We start from the raw sequence: 15,020 nt of genomic DNA, 5'->3' as shown, positions 1-15,020 counted from the left end.
ACTATCCTTAGCATTACTTGAACCTGTATAACGTATGACCCAAAAGCAAGAGCCACCACTTTGCTATTCCCTATATACACATGGGGGGCCACTTCAAAATGCTCATGGGTAAGGGATGTTTTAAATAGACCGTTTGACTTATAATATTCATTTTCAAGGGTATGTCCCATTTAGGTTAATACACTTCTGATAAAGTTTATACCAGCCTTTAAATCCATCTATGTAGAACTGGGGGTCATTGAAAGGTACCCGTTTTTCGTCAACAGAAGATGCAAAATGAACTGCCTTGGCATGGTTCAAATTGAATGACTATCAGTTCTACACAGATGGACTTAAAGGCCGGTGACAACATTTGCATAAGTGTATTGATCTAATTGGAGTATAAGTTGAAAAATAAACATCATGAATAGCAGTTTTTTTTAATTTCCTCTTTTCCAAACACATTTTGAAGATCTCTACTGTATATATATATATATATATATATATATATATATATATATATATATATATATATATATATATATATACATGTGTGTATATATATGCATATATATGTGTATATATATATAAATATATATATATATATATATATATATATATATATATATATATATATATATATATATATATATATATATACTTTGTGTGGAAATACCTTAAATTCATGTTATTTATCATCATTATCAGCAAAGATGTACTAGTCAGGACAACCCATGCTAGGTTGGTTTGCCGTGAGCGATCAGACAAAAGTCTCCCACCATCCCCAATCCACAACTGACCAAACCCTAGACTTGAATAAGGACATGTCTGAGGCCTTTTTCCTGCAGTGAACTAAAGACTGCTCCATTTGTTGTTTGTTGTAGATGCAGTATATATATATATATATATATATATATATATATATATATATATATATATATATATATATATATATATATATATATGTATATATATATATATATATGCATATACATATATATATATATATATATATATATATATATATATATATATATATATATATATATATATACACAGTATATATATGTATGGGTGTATATAAATTGAAATACACAATTTTCCGTGTATTTTATAAAACAACCCACAATGTATGAAAAAGGAAATTTATTTAGCTTTTGAAGGGACCATCTCCCTTCCTCTTCAGAAGAGGAAAGGAGATGGTCCCTTCCACTTGCGTGTGTTAATGGTCTTATTGTGCCAGTCCACACCCGCAAACTTAATTAGTTTATCAATCCATCGTCTTCTCTTGCTTCCTTTGCTTGTTTTACAATCTCTAGGGAGCCATTCTGTTATTCTTAATGTCCATCTATCATACATAATTCTCATTGTATGCCTGCCTATGTCCATTTGTTTTTCTTACATGTTGTTAGAATATTCTCAACTTCAGTTTGCTCTCATATCCATGTTGCCCTTTTTCTGTTCTTTAGTGTTATTCTTATTATTATTCTTTCCATAGATCTTTGAGTTGTAACAAGCTTATGTATTAAGGCTCTAGTATGGCTTCAAGTTTCTCATGCTTAAGTTAATACTGGTAGGACCATCTCATCAAAAACTTTTCTTTTAAGAGAGAGTGGCATTTTACATTTCATGATCTCAATTTGTTTACCAAGTGCTCTCCATCCCATACTTATCGTTCTCTTCATTTTAGTCTCATGTCCTGGGGAAACATTTAATGTCTGTCCATACAGTAGTATGTATATTTATACAAATTAAGGAATGACCGACAGAGGGAATTGGCGAGGTTGTGATACGATAGTAGTAGGGAAACCAGGGTAACCTCTGATGTGGCTACCCTTCTAATTCTGCCACGTATCCCCCTCGAAGCGTAAAGGGTATTCGGGGTGCAGATTGCCATGTGGCATGTCAAGAATACGTCCCCTGATTATATACGATATCCTTGAGAGTAAATCTTAAGGGTACTCGTGCCAGAAGTTAGAATTCTGTGAAACCTTTGGTTTGATTCTCTGGGAATATCACTGTAGTCATATATACCCTTAGGAAGCTACTAAAGGAACCTGCCATCAGGACGTCATGGCCATCTCACCCAAAAATAGATTTTTCGCTTCGCTCAAAATCCGTTTTGGTGTCTCTGCATTTCCGTTGAACATTATCTTAGTTTTACTCTTATTCATTATCAGTCCTTCATTTCTGATATATATATATATATATATATATATATATATATATATATATATATATATATATATATATATATATATATATATATATATATATATATATATATATATATATATATATATATATATATATATATATATATATCAGTATATCATGATAATCATCTCCTCCTCCTACGCCTATTGACGCAAAGGGCCTCGATTAGATTTTGCCAGTCATCTCTAGCTTGAGCTTTTATTTCAAAACTTTCTCCATTCATCATCTCCTACTTCGCACTTAGTAGTTCTCAGCCATGTAGGCCTGGGTTTTCCAACTCTTCTAGTGCCTTGTGGAGCCCAGCTGAATGTTTGGTGAACTAATTTCTCTCGAGAAGTGCGAAGAGCATGCCCAAACCATCTCCATCTACCTCTCATCAGGATCTCTTCCACATATGGCACTTGAGTAATCTCTCTTAAAGTTTTATATATATATATATATATATATATATATATATATATATATATATATATATATATATATATATATATATATATATATACATATAAAACTTGTAACATTTTCACTTTGGCAAGCTTAAGTTTAATGACAAAGAGGACAGCAAGAGACTTGGAATCATCTCTCATCTTTATTCTATTAATTAAAAAGTCAACGTTACTGATCTTATTATCAGGGCTACATCTAAACATGAAAATATGTTTAGATTCAAAATAATTATAGCTTGAGATATTTGCATTAAAATGCCTGCATAGTAGCATAAAAGGCTTAGCACAATAGAATAATATAAAAGCTAATAGTTGAATTAAAATATGTGGCTAACTGAGGTCCTTTACAATTATAATACTAACAAAAACGTGATAATAGTAGGAATGGGAAAAATTATATAAATGGTCGAACTTACTTTCATAGGACATATCTGAAAACTGTTAAAGATTTGAAAAAAAAATAACGAAGGGTATAATAGGAACACTTAAAAAAAAATAACTAATCAACAAGGGAAGGAGAGGCATTGGTAACAAACAGTTAGGAAATGTGTAATGGTGTATAGGTCGTTAGATTATTTAAGGAAGGTGATAGTTCTTTGATGTAAAGAGATTCTAAGAAGAGAGGAAGGAAGTCTGAGGTTAAAAACAGAATTTCGAAATGGCTGTTATTATGAATTTTACATTATATATTGCTCAAGGCAATGATCTTTGTATCCTTCCACAAACAAGTCTGCGGCATAGCCTGGATGCATGTAACTATCACTATACATCATATGGATGACCATGTGGTGGAATATATGAAAATGAACAATGTAATACAGATTTTTGTTTTCATTCTAGTAAGATTAAGCATATCTGTGAGGTGACATAAGCCACATAATTACGTGCAACAAAGACCGTACCTAAGAAAAGTGTGTTGTAGTGCAAAGATACGATCATTGGCCTCAACAATATATATATATATATATATATATATATATATATATATATATATATATATATATATATATATATATATATATATATATATATATATATATATATATATATATATATATATATATACAGTATATATATATACACGCAGTGAAAATGTGTAATCAGTGATTTCATGAAATCACGAAAATCTTTAATGAATACGTGTAATCACTGTGACTGTTATTGATTACATGTAATCACTGAAATCTCCAGTAATTGCATGAAATCCCTGAAATGTGTGGTAATCTATTACACAAATTCACTGTTTGTATTTCAGTGAAAGTGCATAATATTTTTTTTTTTTTTAAGAAAATAGTACTTCTTATTTCCTTACATGGTCTTGGGATGTTAGGAAATCAGGGTAAATGTTTTTTTTTTCTAATTTTTGTTTTATAATAAAAAGATAGGAATCCTTAATATGCATACTGCATAACAGTTATTGACAGTAACGAAATTAATTTCTAATATTACATTTTGAAATCAGCTCCTACAAAATTGTTCGAATATAGTTATAGATCATTACAAATAGCACGGTAAATGTTATTTTTCTTTTGATATGTAATTTAGTGCACTAGAATTTTATGAAAGATTATATGAATACCCCAGACTTGTTTGTTTTAATCCGCCAATTTTATTGCTTCACGAGAATGAATTACTAAATAGATTATCTACATCCAGACTAAATCCGAAGAGTAGGGCTTATTTTTAATTAGTTTCAGTTGTTTATTAAGTCTAAAACTTGCTCAGAGTTTGTTGAGTAGCTATATATCCCATTGAAAAAATTACGAGAGTCCGGTTTTCCATGTGTTTTGAGTTTATTGATTAGCTGAATAGCTAATTGTAATAACCAGCAGAGTCAACTTTTTTCCCTGTCTTCCGGGAGTTTGCTGAGTCTTTAAATGGCTTATCGTAATAACCACCAGTCTATTATTTTCACTGTGCTCATAGTTTACATAGTAGCTCAGGGGCCAATCATAATAACCACCAGAGTCAACTGTTTTTCCTGTCTTCCGAGATTGCTGAGTAATTAAATAGCTTATCGTAATAACCACCAGAGTCCATTATTTTCCCTGTGCTCTGATTTTACTTAGTAGCTAAGTGGCCAATCGTAATAACCACCAGAGTCTGTTATTTTCCTTGTGGTCTTAGTTTACTTAGTAGCTAAGTAGCAAATGATAATAACCACCAAAGTCCATTATTTTCCCTGTGCTCTGAGTTAATTAGGGGCTAAGGGGCCAATCGTAATAACCACCGGAATCAACTGTTTTCCTTGTCTTACGAGTTTGCTGAGTCTATTATTGCCCTGTGCTTTTAGTTTAATTAGTAGCTAAGTGGTCTGTCGTAATAAACACCAGGGTCAACTGCTTTCCCTGTCTTCCGAGTTTGGTGAGCAATTAAATAGCTTATCGTAATAATTTCCAGGGTCTATTATTTTCCTTGTGCTCTTAGTTTACTTTGTAACTAAGTGGTCAATCGTAACAACCAACAGAGTTAACAGTCTAATTTATCCCTTGTGCTCTGAGTTTATCGAGTAGCTAAAAGGTCAATCGTAATAACCAGTGAAGTCCACTGTTTTCTCTGTGATCTGAGTTGACTGAGTAGTTAAATAGCCAATCGTAATAACTACCTGCTTCGGTCAGCTCCAATATAAAAGATGATGATCAGGAAGACAGTTTCTGATAATTTCCGAGTTTTTCTTTGAAAATCAGCAGCAATGTAAAAATGGGAGTAAATTTACAGCGTCACAACAGGTCTAAAGTGTCTCCACAAAAGAGTTGTTTGCAGTAAGTCTCTCCCTAAATACCTGGGCTGTCTTCTTTATATACCAGACAGATGTTTTCTATAAAATTAGAGAAAGACCAAGGCCAACTATATCAAGAAATAAGTAAAGCTGCCAGCGTCGGTAGTTTTCGAGAAACTACCAAAAACTCTTGATTTTACAAGTCATACAATGTTTTAGTTTTAACATAAACATTTAATATTTCAAATATAAACCTTTCTTACTGGTCCTTTAACATAAAATATATAAATTTAATCAACATATAACAAATCTCCCTGCCTAGCAAAAACTTGGGAGTCGTTAACAAACAACTTTTCACAAATACAATAAAATTATTTTATCATACATGATTACAAATTTACTGATTTCTTTACAACTAACATGAGATACAACATTGCTTAACAATATTCAACTAAAAATAGTAAAATTTCTAGGTTTATAGGAAGTGGATAAACGATCACCAAAAAATAAATAAAAATCATTATAAAGGAAACTCAAAACTATCTTCTATTCAACATGTATTACAAATCACACACAATGGTTGATCTTCAGTGGGACTGTCAGATGAGTTTGAATGAACTTCTCAAAAGAAGGATTCCCAGGACACGTACAACAAAACTAAGCCGCCTCCTTCTAAAGATCATGCCAATAACAATGAAATACTACGCATTTTATCAATTCAATGGTCACAATTCAGTGACTTCATGTATTCACTGATCTACACTTTCAGTGATTACACGTATTCATTGAAAAATTTAGTGATTTCATGAAATCGTGGACTGCACGTTCACTGTAACACACACATACACACACACACACACACACACACACATATATATATATATATATATATATATATATATATATATATATATATATATATATATATATTATATATATATATATATATATATATATATATATATATATATATATATATATATACTGTATATATGTGTGTGTGTGTACACACACATTTACATATTTATGCCTCTCTCTCTCTCTCTCTCTCTCTCTCTCTCTCTCTCTCTCTCTCTCTCTCTCTCTCTCTCTCTCTCTCTCTCTCTCTCTGTACATATATATATATATATATATATATATATATATATATATATATATATATATATATATATATATATATATATATATATATATATATATGTGTGTGTGTGTGTGTGTGTGTGTGTGTGTATAGCTATGTAGGTTGGGCAGGCAGGGCACCAGCCACCCATTGAGATACTACCGCTAGGGAGTTGCGGCTCCTTTGACTGGCCAAACAATACTACATTGGGTCCTTCTCTGGTTACGTCTCATTTTCCGTTTTCCTACGCATACACCGAATAGTCTGGCCATAGTTTTTACATATTCTCCTCTGTCCTCATACACCTGACAACATTGAGATTGCCAAACAGTTTTTCGCTCAAGAGGTTAACTATTGCACTGTAATTGTTCAGTGGCTACTTTCCTCTTGGTAAGGGAAGAGACTCTTTAGCTATGGTAAGCAGCTCTTCTAGGAGAGGGACTCTACAAAATCAAACCATTGTGCTCTGGTCTTGGGTAGCGCCATAACCTCTGTACTATAGCCTTCCACTGTCTTGGATTAGAGTTCTCTTGCTTGGGGTTACACTCGGGCACGCTGTTCTGTCTTGTTTCTCTTCCTCTTGTTTCTTTTAGTTTTTATAGTTTATATGTGAAGGATCCAATCTAATGCTGTTATTGTTCTTGAAATGTTTTATTTTCATTGTTTATTCTTCTCGTAGTTTATTTATTTCCTTGTTTTTTTCCTCACTGGGCTATTTTCCCTCTTGAAGCTCATGGGCTTACAGCATCTTGCTTTTCCAACTAGGGTTATATGCTATATATATATATATATATATATATATATATATATATATATATATATATATATATATATATATATATATATATATATATACTGCATATATATTCACACGATATTTTTCACTAACACCTGTGACTCTCCCATACCTAAAGATGGAGCTTCAAATATTTTATATTATCTATTCCTTAGGAATAAAGATTCAAAGGATACTATATATTTGCCAGATATGTTAATTACCACATTGTTCAGATCTCTTAAAAAAAAAAAAAAAAAAAAAAAAGTTAACTGGTAATTCTGGAGATGGTTGTTGAATTCCAGGAATTTGGCCACCAATAGAAAATATAGTTATGGAAAGATATTCCATAGATTTCATAAGACTTTGTAAGAAGTTTGTTAAATGACTATTTCTACTTGGAATAAATGAATAAGTTTAAACATACCTTATGTAACTAGGCTTAGTACTACCGTAACCTACTTATTTTTGTGACGTGATCTATAGTCTTTTTATATCATTATGCTTCTGTTATTAATTCTTATCATTTGCTTTATTCAAACTGTCATTCATTTATTGTGACGTACCTAGTTTTATTAGGCCTAGTGTTACCATTTTGTGACATTTGTTATGAAGTAAGGCTTAGTGTCATTTAATTTGCATGACTCACGAAATTCAATTTTTATAAGTATGATGTGTTTTTCCCCTCGTTTTCTTTTATTCATGCACCAAAGGAGGTACTATGCTAGATTAAGCATTCATTTCAACTAAAGTTTTAATGCTATGAAAAGCATATTTTCTAAATGCAGGGTTTGCTAATGCAATACGTAGATGGCAAATATTATGTAGCTAGACGATGCATCATTTATTATTGTTAAAATACTCTAGTTACTAAGAGCAGATGAAATTCGCTTATTGTCCCGGCTTGAAACGGTTTATATAGATGAGTGACTTCTGTTTTGATCGCTGGGTTTGGCTCTGGCCACTAATGAGATGCAGCTGACAGCTATCAATATCATGTGGTAATATTACTGAACATCAATTTTACAGAGTACTGCACCTATTACACAGTATATGTGATACAAGGTCTGCAGCGTCTCATTCGATACTAATAGTAGGCTATTAATAATAATAATCTTCCATATATGATAAACAGCAAGTGACTGTCTATATATATATATATATATATATATATATATATATATATATATATATATATATATATATATATATATATATATATATATAGATAGATAGATATATAGATATATATAGATAGATATATAGATATATATATAGATATATATATATAGATATATATATATATAGATATATATATATGTATATATATATATATATGTGTGTGTGTGTGTGTGTATATATATATACATATATATATATATATATATATTCAGAGAGAGAGAGAGAGAGATTTCCAGTCACGCTCAGCGACATTGCCAAGTGTGTAGCTATAATCAATTCTTTTTGTTAGCGAGGCAGATTTGCATCGACTCGCAAGGGTGCCCTTTTAGTTCGGAAAAGTTTCCTGATCGCTGATTGGTTGGACAAGATAATTCTAACCAATCAGATAGCAGGAAACTTTTCCGAGCTAAAAGGGCATCGCTGCGAGTCGGTGCAAATGCGTCTCATTAAAAAAAAAAAATGAGTATATTAGGTCTCGCCCCGTCCCTCGGGTAGGAGGAGGAGTAGTCATACCATGGTGAAAAGGGTAACCAGAAATGTACATTCGGAGAGGGTGTGAAGGTCTGAATCTGTGTGCATAGCTACCTAAAAAAAAGTTATTTAGCCGTCATTTGTGACGGGTTGTGTACACTTTTATCATTATTAATAGTAATAATAATTATAATTAATGTGTTACCAGAAAAGAAGACAGAAATCACTAGCTCTATCTCATACAGTAATTTGTGTAGACATTAAAGTTGGAATTTCACAGAAAATTGCACCATAATCGCCCAATCATGACCCCTGAGACAAAGTTGTGTAATAGCCTATTGTAGTGATCTAATTCGGTAATAGCCTTAAAAAAATACTTTTCAATTATATTGTTTTACAGAATTCTGGCGAGAAGTAAGGAAGTCTAATGGTGGAGATTATTACAATTCAATTTTGACTATTGCGTCGACTTGATAGATTGAATTACAGTCTTGTTTGATAATTTAATCCATTTCTTTTTCAAGAGGACAGTGCTAGACTCAGAATTCTTGGTTCTAAAGTATATCAAGATGAAAAACTTGGGTTTTAAGTAATGCCATTCAAATAAGGTCACAGTTCCCCCAATTTTGAAATACAGGACCTTGGGATGGAATTACATTACTAAAAAGTTGAAATATATTTCCTATATCAGGGCTCAATTTCATTTAAAGAAATCAAATGGCTAATCTTTAAAACTCACGAGATTGGACATTCGTTCTGTGATGGATGAGTCACTGGCTATCACAATCATTATCAATATTACAGATTAAAATCAGCTTTTCCTGAGAGAGAGAGAGAGAGAGAGAGAGAGAGAGAGAGAGAGAGAGAGAGAGAGAGAGAGACTTCTGTTAGTTCGTTCCGTGGTAAGGAACTGTTAGTTAGTACTCACGCATCTCTGAGATCCCATCAACTTATTTGCTCTGACTAAATTTCACAACGCGACATTTTTTTTACCAAGAAAATCAGTTCTGGAATTATTGAGAAAAGCTATTCAGCGTAATACAGTTCTCGTACAATTTTTTCAGTGAAGTTCCCAAGATATGTTTGATTAATTCTTAAAATTTTAAGTGCCAAGCTTGAACAATTAATCAAATAATGATGCGTGGTTTAATTTTTTTGAGTTCCATAATAGCAGTGACGATCTTTGCCAGAGATACAGGTAAGCTCTCATATCATTTTAGTGTAGCTAGAAGTGAAAGATGCATTGGACCTCATTCAGATTTCTAGCTCATTATGAAAATCATATGTATCATGTAATTCTGAGAGTTAAGAAAATCAATACTTGATTTTACGACAAAATAAACCAGAAAAAAAAGTTAAGGGTTGAAAGCGTCGCCAGATTGTCCTGTCTTTGGTTTTACGAATGATAGCGTTCGCAAAAAGTAAAAAGTTATAGTTAGATATTTAGATAGAAATGCACACACACATACACACACAAGCACACACACACACAGTACATTTAACGTTTATTACCCCTCCTCTACAACACACTAGTTTGGTCAATTTATGGGACATTGTTTTCCGAATAGTTGCCCGTCGGCGTGACAGGAAATATATATATATATATATATATATATATATATATATATATATATATATATATATATATATATATATATATATATATATATAAGGCACTTGCTCTTTATTATAAAGGGGAGATGAGAGAACTAATTTTATTTTCATTATAAATGACTGAATTTTAATTCCACAAAAGTTTTCTGATCTGATAATACCAAAGTAACTGTGCTTGCAGCTTTAAAAATCACTAGGATTAAAATCAAACCGTACGAGTCATTGTCCAAAAAATAGCCCTTTCCTTATCATTTGACAAGCGACCCAACTGTTTTCGGGTGGGCCTTTGGTCTTATGATGATTTAGGAAGATTAAAAAGAAGTCATGCGAAAGATAATTTCATATCATTTCAAGAGAGGGTACTTGCTTTTTATTTCGTTTTTAGACTTGAGAACCTATAAATCCCTCTAAGCTATACATACATACATAAATAATATATACACATAGCATATATGAACATACACGCACACAATGTATATATGTATTTGTGTATGTGTAGGCTCTCTCTCTCTCTCTCTCTCTCTCTCTCTCTCTCTCTCTCTCTCTCTCTCTCTCTCTCTATATATATATATATATATATATATATATATATATATGTGTGTGTATATATATATATATATATATATATATATATATATATATATAGAGAGAGAGAGAGAGAGAGAGAGAGAGAGAGAGAGAGAGAGAGAGAGAGAGAGAGAGAGAGAGACTACACATACATATATACTGAACATTTATATTTATATGCATACATACATATTTTTTGATTAAACCACAAAGACCGTTTCGTAACGAACTGGCTCTGTCATTGGATCTCAAACCCATAGAAAAGTTTCTTTAAAATATTAGTTTGAAATAATTTTCTTATTATATTCCGTATCTTGCTGATTATCAACACAAAATCTTCTACCACAGCAAATCAGCAAAATGGTCAATTGAGCAACTATATCCTTTTAATAGTTTTCCATTTTCATTTGTAATTTTCTCTCTTTCTCTCCATTCCGCAGTACGCGAGCATTACGAAATAATTTGCCGAATAACAGTTAATAAACTTGAAATCAACATATAATTGCCTAGAAATTCAGATGCAGCCTAAACATGATTCCCTGCATTAATGAATTATTAGTATTATAGATTTTCTTATCTTTTCTATTTCTTGATATTGATTTAATTCTTGATATATTCAATTTTCCACTTTAGAAATATGTATGGGATTAATTGTATGTTCGTGTTTTTATATTATTTCAGTGTCTGACTTTTTTCGTTTTTTTATAATGACACCAGACGCGTGTTGAGAACTTATAAGTATATGTATGTATGTGTAAGTGTTTAAGTAGGTTATTTATGTACAGTATGTATACATATATATGTGAGAAATTACATATATAAAACATATCAAACATAAAAAATACACATCTATATATATATATATATATATATATATATATATATATATATATATATATATATATATATATATATATATATATATAGTGTATATATATATAGTGTATATATATATATATATATATATATATATATATATATATAATTATATGTGTGTGCATATACTTATGTGTATATACATATATATATATATATATATATATATATATATATATATATATATATATATATATATATATATATATATATAATTATATGTGTGTGCATATACTTATGTGTATATACATATATATATATATATATATATATATATATATATATATATATATATATATATATATATATTAGAGGCCTGCGAACAATACCTCGCAGACCCTGTGGGTCAGGCCACTGTCGAGCACCACTGGACCACCCTCAGAAACGCCATGGCCCGTGCCGCGGAGGAAACACTAGGCTACACCACCAAGAAACGGCAGGATTGGTTTGATGAGAATGATGCTACCATCTCTCTTCTCATTGAAACCAAACGACAAGCACGCCTGACTTTGGAAAACCAACCAACAGCAGCTAACAAATGTGCTCACAAGGTGGCTGAAGCTGGTTGCCAGAGAGGTATCCGTGAAGCCCAGAACATCTGGTGGCAAAGAAAAGCTGCAGAAATACAGAGTTTCGCTGACCAACGTGACCTGCGCAGATTCTATGCAGCAACAAAGGAAATATTCGGTCCCACACGGTCATCAGTGGGCAGCCTGAAGGACGCGGATGGGGCCACGACCATCACCGACAGCGAGGGCATCCTGGCCAGGTGGAGGTCTCACTTTGAGAACCTCCTCAATGACCAAGCAGACACCCCAGACGATCTCCTGCGAATGACCCCGCAGCATCCCGTCCGTCACTGGATGGCACTACCACCCTCCATCCATGACTTCAACAAGGCCCTGCAGCGCATGAAGCCCGGCAAAGCCCCAGGGCCAGACAACATCCCGTTGGAGCTCCTCACTCACGGTGGCCCCGGCTTGAGGAACCGTTTGATGCTCCTTATACTGAAAATATGGGAGACCAAGACCCCCCCTAGTGACTTCCGCGATGCAAACATCACTACCATCTTCAAGAAGGGAGACAGGGAGAACTGTAACAACTACCGGGGAATATCACTACTAAGTATCGCGAGTAAGATTTTCGCTCGGATTCTCCTTGACCGCCTCCTTATTCTCGCAGAAGACGTCCTGCCAGAGTCCCAGTGCGGCTTTCGACCTTCCCGCGGGACCATAGACATGATCTTCTGTGCGCGACAACTACAAGAGAAGAGCCTCGAACAACAACAGCCCATAATGTTCATCTTCTGGGATTTGAAAAAAGGCCTTCGACAAAGTACCTCGACCTGCCATGTGGGCTGTCCTCAAAAGATATGGCTGCCCACCCGATTTTGTCAAGCTGGTGCGTGCCCTCCATGACGGAATGGTTGGGAGAGTCTGCCACCAGAACTCTCTTTCAGACCCATTCCCCATCAACGGCGGCCTGAAGCAGGGCTGTGTTCTGGCCCCGACGTGTTTCTCGCTATACACCGCAGCAATGCTCAACGAGATTCCCCCAGACACACCCTCAGTCGACCTACGTTTCCGCATGGATGGAGGCGCTTTCAACCTCGCTAGACTCCGCGCCAGAACCAAGACCACCTTGTGTGCAGTGCGAGAACTGCAGTATGCTGACGACAATGCCACCCCAGGTCAGACGGCAGAGGACCTGCAGTCGTTAGCTGATGCATACAACTCTGCCTACGAACGTTTTGGGATGCAAGTCAACTCAGACAAAACCAAGACCCTCGTCCAACATCCACCAGGACTGATGCTCCCCAACTTCAATACCACAGTGAATGACCAACCGTTAGAACAGGTGGACCAGTTCTCCTACCTAGGGAGCATCCTAACATCAACTCCCACAAGCAAAAAGGACGTGGAGAACAGGATCAGGGCAGCCCACTCCGCCTTTGGCCGACTCAACTGCCGCGTATTTAACAACCACGCACTGACAATGACCACCAAAATAATGGTGTTTAGGGCAGTAGTCCTCTCCACGCTCCTGTATGCATGTGAAACATGGACGCTATATAAAAACGATATTAAAAACCTAGAACGCTTCCAACAAATGAAACTGAGGCAGATCTTGAAAATCCCCTGGGAGAGCCACACCACCAACATTGAAGTCTTAGAATGTGCCTCGCTGACCAGCGTGGAGGCCACCATCATCCACCACTGCCTCCGCTGGATAGGACACGTGCATAGGATGGATCCATCTAGGCTCCCAAAGAAAATATTCTACGGAGAACTGACCCAGGGCACCAGACCACGAGGAGCTCCGAAAATGCGCTATAAAGATCAACTAAAGCGCACCCTGGCTCTAACTGACATCGATCCTTCCTCATGGGAAGAAACAGCCAGGGACAGGAAAACCTGGAGGAGTACAGTACACCATGGCACCGTGGACTTCGAGGAGAGAAGGAGACAAAATGAGGAGGCTAGGAGGAGAAGAAGGAGAGAGCGATTAGAACAGCCCCGCCCACCACCTACCCTCCCTTGCGAACACTGTCCGCGACTCTTCCACCACAGACTAGGACTTAACAGCCACATCAGGCATAAGCACCCACCCCACAGATAGGAGGCTGATGGCTAACGACAGAACCCAATACTCGGACACGAGTGGGCGCCGACGACGAATAAAGAAAATAATAAAAATAATAATAATAGTAATAATAATAATAATTATAATGATTTACTTTTTAGAAACACATTAGGTCTGCGTCTTCTTAAATGGCACAAAAAGAAAATGGCTTATTGAGAAAGTCATTTAAGATTTTCGGTGATCAATCTATTCTGAAGAAGTGTTTTAATTCTTTCATTCTTCCTTGTTTCGAATATTGTTCTGTCTGATCTTAAGCTGCTGACTCTCATTTTAATTTGTTGGACAGGAACTTACGGTCTATTAAATTTCTTATTCCTAATCTAGAAATTAATCGCTGGCACCGTCATTCAATTATTTCGTCATACATGTTGCACAAGTCTCTTTTAATGTCTGTATATGAAAAATCTGTTT

General features: G+C 34.3%; 1 protein-coding gene across 1 annotated transcript in view; it reads left to right on the top strand.

Moving 5' to 3' along the window:
- Positions 1-9,807: 9,807 nt before the first annotated feature.
- LOC137631774 (cystinosin-like) overlaps positions 9,808-15,020 on the top strand; it is a 36,204-nt gene continuing 30,991 nt past the window's right edge. Inside the window, exon 1 of the mRNA XM_068363729.1 lies at positions 9,808-10,107. Coding sequence (XP_068219830.1) covers positions 10,044-10,107 — 64 coding nt within the window. The 5' untranslated portion in view covers positions 9,808-10,043. The remainder of the gene's footprint in view (positions 10,108-15,020) is intronic.

The sequence above is a fragment of the Palaemon carinicauda genome, chromosome 40, assembly GCF_036898095.1.
Source record: "Palaemon carinicauda isolate YSFRI2023 chromosome 40, ASM3689809v2, whole genome shotgun sequence".
Lineage (NCBI taxonomy): Eukaryota > Metazoa > Arthropoda > Malacostraca > Decapoda > Palaemonidae > Palaemon > Palaemon carinicauda.
The sequence above is the reverse complement of the archived record's forward strand: the minus strand, read 5'-3'. Positions and strand labels throughout refer to the sequence as shown.